A 15,513-nucleotide genomic window follows, 5' to 3' on the forward strand; every position below is an offset into this window, starting at 1 on the left:
GAATGATAGTTAAATAGTAGGAGACTGGCAGATAAAGCAGTGCCTTGGTAGGCAGGCATGCTGCTCTTTACTCTCTTCCAGACCGATACCATCAACCAGTCAATCATTTTCCTGCGTATTTGGTGCATCCTCTCTCAGCATTAGAATTAACTGATGAGTCTAACATGCTGGTTTAGGGGATGTGGGTGTGTGCTAGGGGAATTTATTCTAGAGTGCAAGAATTCTGTGCTCCCTATTCTTCATCTAATTGCAAGCTTTTAGTGATTAATTTCTTCCTTTGAGATACAGAAATAATTAGCTACATTTCTAGGAACAGCTCTTTACATAAGCACTATAAGGTAAAAAGTCAGTGGAAGTATTTTACCACAATCAAGAATAAAATTTTTTGCCCTTGCTTGTTTGGCTCAGTAGTTAAAGAGAGTTGGCCCAGGGTTGTAGGTTCGATTCCTATCAAAGGCACGTACTTCAGTTGCAGGCTTGCTCCCCACCTGGGTCGGAGCACTTGCGGGAGGCAACCAATTGATGTGTCTCTTTCACATCAATGTTTCTCTCTCTCCATCTCTCCTCCTCCCTTCCACTCTCTCTAAAAAAAAAAAAAGGAAAAATATATTCAGATGAGGATTAACAACAACAAAAAAAGTAAAAATTTTAAAATTACATGGGGAAAAAGTCAATGAAAATAAAAGCACTTAAATATCCAAAATCCTTGGAAAGTATATATTCTGGTAAATATTTAAAAGGAAGTGTACTATACTAAAAAAGAGAAAAAAAAAGAAAAAATCCTCAGTGAACATTTACTCTCCATTTCTAATATTTGAGAGAATTTATTTACTAATTATTTATCAGTAAAGAAAAAGACATTTTAAATTTGGTTTTCAATAATGTAGTATTTAAATACCTTGTAATCCAAGAAAAAATAGGACACATAAATGGGAAAAATAAATATAAATCAATGTTAAACATTTTTTAAAATGTAAAATTGCAGATTACATCATACTCTGATGAGGCTGGTCTGACACTAAGAAAAAAAAAACATTGCAAAAGTATCACAATTTGCCTTATTATCAAATTAAACTTAACATATGTATGTGTTTAAAGCATTAGCTAGCTCAGCCAGTGGTGCTCAGTGGTTGAGCATCGACCTATAAGTAGGAGGTCATGTTTCAGTTTCCGGTGGAGTACATGCCCAGGTTGTGGGCTCGATGTCCAGGTTGTGGGATCAATCCCCAGTAGGGGGCGTGCAGGAGGCAGCTGATCAATATTTCTCTCTCACCATTGATGTTTCTATCTCTCCCTCTCCTTTCCTCTCTGAAATCAATAAAAAATGTATATATGTATTTAAAAAACATTAGTTAGATCTCTACAAATATATCATACTAGAAGCCCAATGCACAAAATTCGTGCAAGGGGCTCGGTCCTCGCAGCCCCAGCTTCATCCGGAAGATCGTCCAGAAGGACGTCCGGAAGGCCATTCGGGTGTCTGGTCTAATTAGCATATTACGCTTTTATTATTATAGATTCTGGGTAGCTAGTTAGTTAGACATTTAAAAATGTGCCGAAACCGGTTTGGCTCAGTGGATAGAGCGTCGGCCTGCAGACTCAAGGGTCCCAGGTTCGATTCCGGTCAAGGGCATGTACCTTGGTTGCGGGCACATCCCCAGTTAGGGGGTGGGCAAGAGGCAGCTGATTGATGTTTCTCTCTCATCGATGTTTCTAACTTTCTATCCCTCTCTCTTCCTCTCTGTAAAAAATCAATAAAATATATTTAAAAATGTTATAAGTATATAAAGTATTTACATCTTTCATTTAACTATTTCAGTTGATATTAACTAGGCATACAAACTGAGACCATCTGTGCAGCTTTTGTAAAAACCAGGTAAGTCTGGAGTGATTTATTCAGAGGTGACCCCAATTCTAATGCACATCTATGGCTAAGAACCACTGTGGCAAATGAACAAGAATCTTTCACGTTGAAAAGGCAGATATTGGAACCCTTGTACACGGATGACGGTAGGAATGCAAAATGGTGTAGGCAGGAAAAACAGTATGGAGGTTCCTCAAAAGATTAAAAATAGAACTACCATATGATTCAGCAATCCTACTTCTAGGAATTTATCCAAAAATATTGAAATCAAGATCTTGAAGATATATATTAGCACTCTTATGTTCATTGCAATGCTATTCAGAATAGCTAAGATGTGGAAACAACCTAAATGTCCATGTATGGATGAATGGATAAAGAAAATGTGGTTTATACATACAACAGAATACGAGTCAGAAGGGAATCCTGCAGTATGCAACAAAATGGATAAACACTGAGAACATTCTGCTAAGTGAAATAAACCAATCACAGAAGGACAAATACTGCATGTTTTATCTAAAATAATCAAACTCATAGAAGCCAAGAACAGAATGGCTTCTGTGGTTGCCCAGTGCTATGGGGAGTGAAATATGGGGTGTGGCTAATCAATATGTATAAAATTTCAGTTATGCAAGATGCATAAATTCTAGAGATCTGCTGTACAACATTATGCCTATAGATAACAATGCTGTGTTGTACATGAACAAAATCTGTTAATAGGGTAAATCTCATGCTAAGTATTCTTAATATAATTTAAAAAAAAGAAAAAGGAAAAAGACCAGGAAATGCATTCTCAGGAATCTTTAAAAACAATAGGACAGAAATGAAATGGTGCCTATGTTTGATCAGTTATGTTTCCTCTTTACAGACATAAGTTTTACTTATGATGGAAAAAGGCTTCTGTATACTGAAATGTAGTTATTTAACTTAATAATGAAGAAATAAGGAAGCTACACATAGAGGGCAAATTCTAACGTCTTACATTTTAGAGGCTGAGAAAAAATAACATAAATATAAGGAAGTCCTAACTTTCAGATTACTTGGAATGCTTTTTTGTATTTAGGAATCTCTTTCAGGTCTTTATCCACATTTCGCTCATGTTCCAGTCATTCCCTTATGTCATTGGTCTCTTGTTCTTGTAATTCCAATATGATCTATGGAAACCTCATATAATCCTTATAAAATATTAGTCAAATAGTCATATTATTTTTATTCAGAAAAAAATATGGCCAATACATAAAACTCCAATCTCTGACCCCAACTATAAAATTGCTCTTAGGTGCCTTGGCCAGTGTTGCTCATTGATTACAGCATTGGCCCGTGCACCAAAGGGTCTCAGGTTTGATTCTCAGTCAATGGCATGTATCTGGGTTACAGCTTCAATCCCTGGCCCCGGTCGGGGCTCATGTGGGAGGCAACCAATTGATATGTCTCTCCCCTTTCCTCCCTCCCTTCCACTCTCTCTAAAAATCAATGAATAAAATATCCTCAGATGAAGATTAACAACAACAACAAAAATTGCACTGAGATTCTGGACTTCTGACATAACAGTATAAGGAGCTCTGCTTCCTCACTTCCCAGTGAAATTGGTGAAAAATTATGTGTGCACATATATATTTGTAGATATATAGATAAATATATACATACACAGATACACACTCATGTACATATGCATACATACACATAAATATTCAAAGTCTCTGGAAATGGCCCTATGAGCAAATAGTAAATGAATATCTATTCAGGAAAATCTACAAAAATTCAGTGAGAGAGAGGCAAAAGTTTGTGGTATTTGAACAGCTCCCTCCCCTCTTCCTGCCAGAGAATCTCTGGGGATTGTGGGGCGTAGTGGTCTACTGCAGACTGCTGCAGCCAAGAACATAGCTACCTGTTCACCCAGCTCCCAGCTAGAGGGCTTTCTTCCCTGGAGTAGCAGGACTTCAGCATTTCACTCACCCTGCTCTGAGCTGCTGGTTGCTGAGGCTAAGTTCCAGGTGAGTGCCGCTGAGAAGTGGGGACTCCTTTCTCCTGCATAACTTCTATGTGGAGAGGCTCTACCTTGAATGTGGCATACTGAAAATACTGGGAAGATAGCCATTCCCGGTTTCCTGAGGCAGTGGTTCCATGCCAAGAGAAGCAAGCCAAGAGGACCTCAGGCTACTATTTTTGTGCATGCATGAGAGGGCGCACACACACCACCACCACCACCACTAAGCACTCAGCTCCTAGAGCAAGAATGTCAGAGAAATTTGCCATTGTCCCCAGTTCCAGAGTCTAGGCTCAAACAGATAGCTCTAATCTCTTATCATTTACAACACAGTGTGGAGAAGTTTAAACCTAAAGGTGCTCTCAAGAACAGTGAATGTTGTGGTGAAGAGAAATTGGGAGATTTGTAGATCTAATGAAGATACAGCCTTGACTTTTGGCTGAACTAGTTTGCAGGAGAGAACTAGAGAATAAGAGAGCTGGGAGGAGCCCTCCTGGGGTCATAACAAATATCAAAACAGAGACTTCAGAAGCCATTCCTTCAAAGGAGTCACAAAATGATTGGATTAGTTTGTAGAAAATTTATGCCATCAGGAAATTTTTGGAGTTTAACAGCTGGGAGTGGTCAAGGAAGGAGTGAAAGAAAGCCCTACCTTTGCCACTGCCTTCTTAGGGTGACTGTGGGCATACCTTAATCTGTACCTCCCAGAAGAGGAACATCTCAGTTTAATATCTCAGCATGGGGGAAGGTATGAGGAGAACAGACTTCACTAAAATAACCCAGCTAGTCACTAAACAAATAAACAAACAGTAATAATAATAATAAGCCCTGAGGGATAGGAATAGCTAAAATGTCAAGTTCCAATAAAAAATTATGAGGCATGCAAATTAACAGGAAAGTACTACCTTTTCACTGGGGGGGAAAAAAGCAGGGAACAGTAACTGTCTGGAGGGAGACCAGATGTCAGGTTTAACAGAAAAATATTTCAAAGAAGGCATTATGAATATGTCTACAGAACTAAAGGAAAGCATGATTTAAAAAGGAAGGCATGATGACAACGTGCATCAAATAGAGAATATCACCAAAGATACATAATTATAAAAGGAACCAAATGGAAACCCTGGAATTGAAAAGTACAATAATTAAAATAAAAAATTTACTACAGGGGCTCAACAGTAGATTTGAACTGGCAGAGAAATAATTAGTGAACTTGAAGATAGAGCTATTGTTCAAAAGTGAAGGCAAAATACTTTCCCAGATTTTAAAAAAGGGAGAGAATTTGTTGCTAGCAGACCCACTGTACAAGAAATACTAAAGGAAGTTCTTCAGGCTGAAAACAAATGACCCCAGATGGTACTATGAATCCACAGAAAGAAAGAGCACCAGTAAAGGTAATCATGTGATTATATAAGACACTATAAATGCTATTTTTTCTCACAGTTTCTCTTAAGTGATTTAAAAAGCAACTGTATAAAATAATGTGTATGTAATGTATTGTTGGGCCTATAACAAAGAGAAGTGTGATATCCTATATAATAAAAGGCTAATATGCAAATAGACCAAACAGCTGAACAACCGGTTGCTATGATGTGCGCTGACCACCAGGGGGTGCGCGCGGAACATGGCGGACATCGGCAGCAGGTGGCAGAGCGCGGAACATGGCAGGCATTGGCCATAGTGGGATGGTGGAGCAGGTGAGTGGGGGCGCCAGACCAAGGCAAGGTGCCGGTCGCTGTCATCGGGGTGAGCCTCTGGTGGTTACTAAAAATTCTTTGCTCCTGCGCACCGTGGTCCCACCCAGCACTTGCACCTGCTGCTGGTACCAGCCCTGCTCACACCTGCTGCCAGTGCCCGGCGCCAGCCCTGATCGGTAGGCATGGTCAGCGGGTGTGAGCGGCGGCTGCCAGCCCTGATCGCCCCTCAGGGCTTTTCCACCTCCCACTGCTCCTGAGGGGCGATTGGGGCTAGCAGCCGCCGCTTGCACCCGCTGCCAGCACCGGCCCCACTCGCACCCACTGCTCACACCGGCCCTGCTCACACCCGCTGCTGGTGATGGCCCCAAATGGTCCGTGCTGCCAGCAGGTGTAAGGCCAGCGCTGTCAACGTGTGGGAGTGGCGGCAGTGGGAGGGGGGCTGCTGGCAGACAGGGGACCAGGGGCCACAGCAGGAGGGGCTGGGCGGGGGTGCAGAGGATGCGCCGAGGCCCGCCCCTGGGCCCACCACAGCCTCGCGGCCCACAGTTCCTTTCAAGGTGCACGAATTCATGCACTGGGCCCCTAGTATTGCCAAAACTGCACAAAGCAGATGGGTAAGAATAAAGCTATAATGGGTTAAGAAAATGACAGCAAATGGTTTAAAGCAATAATTAAAACAATGTATTGTTAGATTTGCATCATTAATTATATGTAATGTGTATTACAATAATACCACAAAAAAGGGGGATAAAGGAAATAGAGCTATATAGGAATAACATTTCTATATATCACTGAAATTAAGCTAATATAAATCTGAAGCTGATCCTGATAAGATGTATATGGTAAACTTTAAAGCAGCCACTAAAAAAAAACCCTCAAAATTTTTTAATGAAACAATTTTAATGAAATTAAAATGCTACATTAGAAAACGATTCACTCAGTGCAAAAATAAAGAGGAACAAAACAAGAAGTGAGACATACAGAAATAGAATTGCAATGAAATTTATAACATATCTGATTGCTATGAAATGTTAAGAATGTCAGTAATACTTACTTCTCAAACCACAGAGTGAGATTAGTAGTGTGCCGGATCATTTTCAGAAGATTAGGAGAATTAATTTCTTTGTCTTCTTTTGTCCACACACTTCCAACTAATTCTGATGGTTGTACAGCTCTAAAATCATCGATACATAATTCTATATGATACTTTTCCCTCAGTATATTGTTTTATTAAGTAAATGAGATAAATAAAACTAAATTCCCATATAAACTTTCCACTTATACCAACAGAAATGTTTATGACAAGATATAACAAAATTTTTAATTATGCATCTTTTTATATATATTAAAATATTTTTATGCATGTACCTGTGTACTTTTATTATTGCTTTATAGTAGCTTTTTGCTTTGGGCAAGGTTGGGATTTCTTCATAATATCTTTCCCAGCACTTACAAATATTATTTAACAAGTTTGGGGTAGTTCTTTTAAATAATGATATATCTGTTAAAATAATCAGCTCATTGAGGGTATAGTGATCACTACAATTCATAAAATTTTTTTTCTCCCCTCTAAAGGAGGAGGGAAACTCAACCTGGAAAATAAATAAAATAGATTGTAAAACTGATTTTTGAGACTTAGTAATGATCTTTGGTGGAAGAAGATATATAAATTTAGTTCCTTTCTTCATTTAGTAATTAAAAATATCTTGAAATTCTAAATAGTCCTCATTTAAAACTGTAAACAGACATTTTTGAGATAGTAGTTATTAACATGTAGAAAGACTGAAAAGGCTGTAACTGGCCATGATTTAAATTCATAATTATAACGGCAGTAGCTAACCTACTGAGCCCTTACTAAGCATTGTACATATAATGAGTATTTTAAACCTCACAACAGCCCCAGGAGTAAGTAATATCATTAGCTCCATTTTGCTCGAAGGAACTAATAGGCAGAGGGATGAAAGTTACAAAAGAAAGTTAAAGTTGCCCAAGAATACCAAGCCAGCAAATAGTAAAGCTAGGATTTGAACTTTGCTTTACCAGTGAGGGGTGACTGCAAACAGAAAGAAGCCGTAAATCCAGACAAAGCAAGGGGGATCGGGGAGTGAAAGAGGAGGAGCCTTTTGTACATCAGGCCTTATTACCAGACACTTCATATACTATCTCATTTATGTCTTATTCTATAAAGCAGAAACCAGTATTTCATTTAAAACATTAACTTCTTTAAAGTGACTTTTCAGCTTGAATGCCAAATTACATACCGATATAGATCTGATTCAAGTAAAGTGAGTTGCCGAGCAATTTCTATTGGGTGTAAAGTAAGCAGGTCAAAAGTCTCTATGTGCCCAGGTCGGCTTATATGCCACTCGACTGTGGGAGGTGAACTCTGAAATGTAATATTATGACCTGGTCCATTGTCTCTTGCAATTTTTTTCCTTTGGATGATTTTAGTGATGGATTCAACCCATTTTTTCATTGCTTTACCTGAAATACATTTAAAATAATATTTAAATATATTTTACTTAATATTTTATTTAAAAAATAGTTTAAAATCATACAAGTGATACCTGAATATATCTTTGCTATAAAAAGATTAAATGATCAAAATTTTAAAAATGTAAGTTCCCTTTATTATTTCCCTGTTCCCTATACTAATCTCTTTTTCCTTCACATGGTTTATATCCTTCCATAACCTTCTTAAATATTAGAAAGTAATTTATTTGTAGAGATTTTTCACTTCTGTTGTTCTGAACTACACTTCTAAATATTTTATAATCCTCCAAACAAAGATCTATTTACATAAAAGAGACAAGGATAGATTATACACAATCACCATTAATCTAATCAATATTGCATTTCATAAACCAAACAGGGCCAGAGGACTAAGTCCTTCGTTTTTGCATAATTTTTTTAAATGTGGCTTTGTTTTGTATTATGCATGAAAGTACTACTACTGAACCCTTTATTTTCTGATTCTCATTTAGCATGTACAATGGAAATGGAAATTAAGTTATCCAGGACATACTTATACAATCATATAATCTTTAAAACTAGAAGAGAAGCTCTGGAGATCATTAAGCCTAGCTCCTCATGTTACTGATGAGGAAACTTAAGTACAAAGAATCAAAGTGGCCCCTGAAAATGTTTCCTGGAGATGTGATGCTGCAAGAACCATCTTTTATATGATAATGACTATTTTGTAATAACAATGTTACATTTTCTGAAATGTACCGAACAGATATTCAAAAGATTCTTTGGTGGCCTCTGTTTCTTGTTTCCCTTTCTAAATGTGTGCTTTTCTTAGCTGTTTGAAAAGAATCAAAGTAATTTTTTCCAAGTCATGTATCTGATGATTGGCAGTGTTAGGAATAGAACTCTTGCTTCTCGGCTCTCAGTTCACTATGCTCTGCTGCCTCACTGATGTATGCACTATTCACCTAATGGTGGCTCAGCAACCTCCATCAGTGATGTCATAATGGCACAATAGTTCCTAATTGACCTTTGGTACACGTACTTTCAGGTAAGTGTAAAGACAGCATAAATTGAGACTTCTTTTTTTATCCAATTTCAAAATAACCAGTAAGTTGATTTACTAAATGAAAATACATTGGTTAACAGGGTGATTATTGAGCAATTTGTAGGTCAAAAATATGGTCTAATAAAAATTTTGAAAATTTCCTATTATTATGCTGGCACTACTACAAACACCTCTTAACAACAATAACCAGTAATGATATCAATTGATAGTCACTATATAGGTACTTTTATTACACATAAAACTAGGCACACAAAAACCATACTTCAGGGTAGTAAACAATACAATATACAGATGATATATTACAGAATTGCATACCTGAAACCTATATAATTTTATTAGCCAATGTCAACCCAATAAATTCAATTTAAAAAACACCATACCTCTTACTGTTCCAATAAATTCCTCCATTCGCTGCAAAAGATGTGCATCCCTTTCAAAGTCATAGAAGTGGTGCTCTACCCAGTGCCGACATACATTTAACACTCTATGGCATTAACACAAAAGAATAACTGAATTACAAGGGAACTCAGATGTACATGTTTATCACAATGAATGGTATAAATGAAAACAGAGTAACTTTCACCAAATTAAATAATCTTTTTAAAAAAATATGTTTTTATTGATTCCAGAGAGAGGGAGAGGGAGATAGAAACATCAATGATGAGAATCATTGATTGGCTGCCTCCTGCATGCCCCCTACTGGGATGCAGCCTGCAACCCGGGCATGTGCCCTGACTGGGAATCAAACCCTGACCTCCTGGTTCATGGGTCGATGCTCAACTACTGAGCCATACTGGCTGGGCAAATTAAATAATCTTATAAGTGGCCTACCACTTTTAAAATCCTATGTTAATTAAGACTTACACAATAATTTCTGAAATTGCTTTTCACTCATTTTACTTCTTACCTCCTCCTTACTTATTCCTTATTTACTTCAACTCTGAAACAAAAGTCCAATACAGACTTATTTACTTCAGTTACTTATCTAATCTTACCGCAGTTGTACAGGCTGTATATATTCTTTTCTAAACCTTTTTAGTTCTGCACTCAGGGGTTGATCTCCATTCTCTATAGCTATGCGATCAGCTTCTGTTGGCTCAGGCTCTGGAATTTCAAACCTAACATAAAGCAGAATAAACTAATGAAAATATTAACTATAATCAAATTTACAAATAGAAAACTACAAATCTTTTTACTAGTCCCCACAATCAAGAGAGCACTGTTAAAAATTACTAAGGATAATATGAAAACAAGGTTTCTATAATGTAACAGTTAACGATCTTATAGATAAAACTAACTAGAAACACAATAAAGAATAGATTCAAATCTAAAAATAAATATGATTCTAAGTTATGGGACAGATGTTCATTTTTGGCTCATGTAATTACACTAAATCAATTAACATAATACTTTTTAAGGGTAATGCTTGAGAAGTTGACTAATCTTTGGATGGATGAAACACTTCTTGATTATAGTATTTGTTCACTGACAAGCTCCATTTTCTTTAACTTGTGGTATATTTGAAACATTCTGTTTAGAACATCTAAATCATCAAAATTTGAATTTCCTGAGTCTAAATTATGTATTTTATGTATATTTAAATAATCAAAGTTAACATATTATTATAAAATAAATGGTCTTCTAAGATATTTTATTTCTTTAGAAAGTGCTCATGAACTACAATTTAAAGCTTATCCAATATATTTCCAAAAAACATATAAGATCTTAGTTCAATCTTAAAAAAAAAGAATTTAAACATTTAAAATTGACAGACCTTTCTATTATAAGACTCAGTAGTTCTTGAGGTTTACAAAAGGATCTGTATGTTGTAAGAAATGTCCGAACAAAATTGGGATCTAAGAAGAAAAAGAAAAAATCTTATTAAAATCTTTGATTCAGAATGATTAAAACTATTGTCTACATTTTCAAAAGAGATTAAGTAGTCAATTTAAAAATGTTTGACCACATAGAATGCTTTGGACTTTATAATGAACTGTTAGACTTAGTGTTTCTTAAATTAGTGGCAAAACTATGGATACTAAAATTTTACATCACCCTATTTTCTTGACCTCTGCACAACTCTGACCAGCTGCCGTTAAACTCAGTATTGGCCACAAGAATGTGAGGGAAGGGGGAAAAGGCAAAGGCCAAGCATGAAAAGAAGCTCCCACCTGCTACCTGGGTCTCAGAACATCACCAGTTGGTTTATCTCCCTCATAAAGAGAAAGGCCACAGAAGTTACCATTACTTTTCCTGACATCCAGACTGATTTATCTAAGATCAGTTATCAGTGTCTTTCAATCATGTTAACAGAACATACAACCAGAAAGCGTATCTTATAATGTTAAATCCAGTTTCTAAATTATTTTATTTGCTAAAGGTTTTCCTTAAAACGGCTAAAAGATGCTGCAAACACCTATAAGTTATTAAAACTATTAAATGTGCAGAGTATGCTGATTTGGTTATATTCACAACTTTTAATTTCTTTTATTTCAAGTAATCACAATGAGAGTTCAGTCATAAAAGCAGGAGTCTCCGACCCCTTCCAGCAGAGGACCTACTTTTCATTCACATCTCCATGAAGTAAGACAGGTCGTTGGCTGAGTATGACCACTTCCCCAGGCCTGGCCTATTGCAGTCTTTGCCTGATAGTATTCTCTCAAGTTGTGTCATCAGCACAAGAGACCTGGGCTGTCATCTTCTATATAAAGAGGGGGAGAAACATTTTTCCACAGTGGGGAGAAAAATCACTTCTATAACTCAAATTTTATCAAGGTCCACATTTAGTTGCAAGAGTCGTTAAAAAGGAGGAGGGAAGAGTTCATTAACTTGAGTTTTTACTGGGAGAATCCTTTCCCTATTTTACATTATGGCCTGGTAAGCTCTAATCCTATCCTATATAATAAAAGGCAAATATGCAAATTGACCAAATGGCGGAACGATCAGGCGCAATGACGTGAACTGACCACCAGGGGGCTGACACTCAACGCAGGAGCTGCCCCCTGGTGGTCAATGCGCTCCCACAGGGGGAGCACCGCTCAGCCAGAAGCCGGGCTCACGGCTGGCAAGTGCAGTGGTGGTGTGGGAGCCTCTCCCGCCTCTGCAGCAGTCAGACATCCCCGAAGGGCTCCCGAACTGCGAGAGGGCGCAGACTGGGCTGAAGGACCATCTCCCCCCAAGTGCACGAATTTCGTTCACCAGGCCTTTAGTCCTATATAATAAAAAGCTAATATGCCAATCGACCAAACAGTGGAACGACCAGTCGCTATGATGTGCACTGACCAACAGGGGGCAGACGCTGAATGCAGGAGCTGCCCTCAGCCCGCAGGCACCAGGTAGGTGCCAGCGGGGACCCCCATCAAAACGCCGGTCGCCCCACAGAGGGAGGCGACCGGTGGCGGCAGCGGGGGGCAGTGGGGCCAGCCGGTGAGTGGGCAGCCCCAGGCAGGCCAAGGCGGGTGCCAGCGTGGGCCCCCTGACCACCCCACTGGTCACTGCACAGACTGGCCCTGATTGCCGGCCAGGCCTAGGGACCCTACCCATGCACGAATTTTGTGCACTGGGCCTCTAGTTTAATGATAAACTCATTGAGCGTAGCAAGTACATACCTTTATTTTTGTTAGGCTATGTATACACTGTGGACTGTTTACAAGAAGTACAATGCCTTTTATTAGCATAGGATTTAGCAAGAATCAGAATTAATATTTTTGGAAAATTTCTATTTAGGCTGATTCTGTCTGATTAAGAACCACCCTAAATTTAACCTTATAATAAAATAATACATTAACTTCTTCCCCCCTAAAAAGCTAATCCATGGACTTACCACAAAACTGAAATCTATTTCCCAAATGATTAGTATATGTGGTCATCAAAATAATAAATTGTTTTTAAATATGACACAACCTTGAATTTAAGATTATAATGCCTTTTTAAGTTAAAGAAAAATTTAATAACAAAAATACATTGGTTTTGCCCTAGCTGGTTTGGCTCAGTGGATAGAGCATCAGCCTGCAGACTGAAGTGTCCCAGGTTCAATTCTGGTCAAGGGCACATGCCTGGGTTGCAGGCTCAATCACCAGTAGGGGTAGTGAAGGAGGCAGCCAATCAATGATTTTCATCATTAATGTTTCTATCTCTCTCTCCCTCTCCCTTCCTCTCTGAAATCAATAAAAATATATTTTAAAAAATACACTGGTTTTAAATGACCCTCTTTTCCTTTTGCTTTATACCTTCTGAGGCTAGAGTGGGTTACTGATAAAAGTAATTTAAACACATACAACCCTTTAGTAATTTCCTTTGTTGGTATTTTATTGTTTGTCTTCAGTTACAGAGCTCCTCAAACGTTAAAGACTAATGTCTCATCCAGAAGAAAAGATTTTAAAACAGAAGGCTGTACAAGATTTTAAAACAGAGATTTATATCGATTTCATCACAGTCCTCCCTTTCAAGAATCTTCTTCCTGTTCTGCAAATCTATTTGTAAGGTGAGGCTACTCAAAACATCATGTGTTTAGGAAACATAAGCAGTGGCTACCGTAGAGATGCTGAGCTGTCACTGTTGGAGAGAGAGCCCAGATCTTTAGTACAAAGTACTTCAAGTATCCCTGATTTCTGTTCCAAACTTAGGGTGACCCGTCCTTTTTTTAAAAGAAAAGTTTGTTTCAGTCTAAAAGTCTAAAATTGATATCTAGACCCATTTCTTCTCAAATGCCACCTGTCAGGCTGATAAGTTGTGGGGTATTCAAGGTACTTTTAAGTTGAAAAAGAGAATAAAAGTTCTTAGTGAATTAAAAAATTTATTTTTAAAAGTTGGCTATTTTTAAAGGCATCTGATTTTTAAAATGGTAATAGTGTGGTGAAGGCCTGGGGGGTCAGGTGAGAGGTGGAGGGGGGCGTCACTGGGGAAAAAAAGGGGACGTCTGTAATAGTTTCAATAAAGATAAATTAAAAAAATTAAAAATATTTATTATCTATAATAATAAAAGGGTAATATGTTAATTAGACCAGACGTCGTTCCTGACAAAGCTGAGGCCAGAGGGAAGCCAGCCGGGTTTCCCGGTGCCTGCGGGCGGCCCAAGGGAAGCAGCCGGGGTCCCGGGTGCCTGCTGGCAGCTGGAGAAGGGAAGCTCGGGTCCCGGGTGCCAGAGGGAAGCCAGTGCTGGCAGCTAGGGGAAGGAAGGCCTACTCTTGCACAAATTTCATGCATTGGGCCTCTAGTAGTAAATAATAAATAAAAAGGTAGTTTATTTTAAGTCTACAATGATATTAATATTGGATGTAAAAATTACAACCTAGTGAAAGCTCACCCTTTTGTAAGCTATAAATAATGTCTAATAAAAATGAGAAATAAGAAAAAATAAAGTGGTCTTTTCATCTTAAACCAAAACCTCTGGCCATTTTAGTCCATTAGTAACTGATGACAATGCTGAGAAGTCATGATGTGCATCAGTGCCACACGGTCCAGGGGATCCCATCAATTCCTGATGTCTGTTCTGCAAGGTTCTCAGACAGCATTCTCATAATTTATTCCACAGAATTTCCCTGAACTGATAGGGCCTGGGATATTTTTTCTTTTCTACATATGAGAGAAGTAACTAAGAGTTATCAAGGGTCACACAAGAGTGACAGAGATGGTACCATAACCTAGATTGTGTAATTCCTGATTTTTTTTCCCCTACTGTATCACATAACCTCCCTGGGTTAAAGGATCCCTTAAGGTTTACACCGCCATGAGATCTAACCAGAAAAGAAGGAATCCATGAATTATATAATCAGTATAGAAATTTACATAAAATATTAGTTCAGAATATAGTTATAAACTTCTAATCTTGGGCAAAGGCAATAGAAAGTTGTCGAAAAATTAGCAGTCTAATTGTGATTCTGTATTTCTTGTTAAGCCTTCTTCCAGACTTTAGGAAATAGCAACTGTACCTTCCTGTACACTGTATTCAGAAGTTTCTGAAGCTGGCAGTGAAATAAACACTCCCACAATCATCAGTTGTACTAAGTTCTAAAGTGACTCAAGTTTAAGTTGTTTTTAGCTTGATTAGAAATGAGGAGTCTTGCCAAAAGAAAGAAACCAGCAGAGGCTAAAAATAAACCAAGAAAATTTGGCAAAAGTTTAAGTACTTTCAAAAAATTCTCTTAAAGGCTGCATATATTACCAGGATTTAGTAATTTAGACTCTATTTTTAGTCTAACGCAGTGGAAATCTACTAATGAATGAAAAACTTTTATTAATAGAGGACATAACATCTGCATTTTAAATTTTATACAAAAAGGGTACATATTCCAGAAGCTAATTTTATTTCTATTGATTTGCCCATTTCAGTGATTGTAACGTATCACTGATTATAACATATACCATGTCACACTACACTTTACCTTATTGATGATGTAAAGGACTAAGATAATTGATATTTTTAAAATACCCA

General features: G+C 37.7%; 1 protein-coding gene across 4 annotated transcripts in view; it reads right to left on the reverse strand.

Moving 5' to 3' along the window:
* SOS1 (SOS Ras/Rac guanine nucleotide exchange factor 1) overlaps positions 1-15,513 on the reverse strand; it is a 111,610-nt gene that overhangs the window by 22,060 nt on the left and 74,037 nt on the right. For all 4 annotated transcript variants that reach the window (XM_079792256.1, XM_079792254.1, XM_079792253.1 and 1 more), the window contains 5 exons: positions 10,855-10,936; positions 10,076-10,198; positions 9,461-9,564; positions 7,804-8,026; positions 6,597-6,716 (listed from right to left, as the gene is read on the reverse strand). In XM_079792256.1, coding sequence (XP_079648382.1) covers positions 6,597-6,716; positions 7,804-8,026; positions 9,461-9,564; positions 10,076-10,198; positions 10,855-10,936 — 652 coding nt within the window. The remainder of the gene's footprint in view (positions 1-6,596; positions 6,717-7,803; positions 8,027-9,460; positions 9,565-10,075; positions 10,199-10,854; positions 10,937-15,513) is intronic.

The sequence above is a fragment of the Cnephaeus nilssonii genome, assembly GCF_951640355.1.
Source record: "Cnephaeus nilssonii genome assembly, chromosome: 15".
Lineage (NCBI taxonomy): Eukaryota > Metazoa > Chordata > Mammalia > Chiroptera > Vespertilionidae > Cnephaeus > Cnephaeus nilssonii.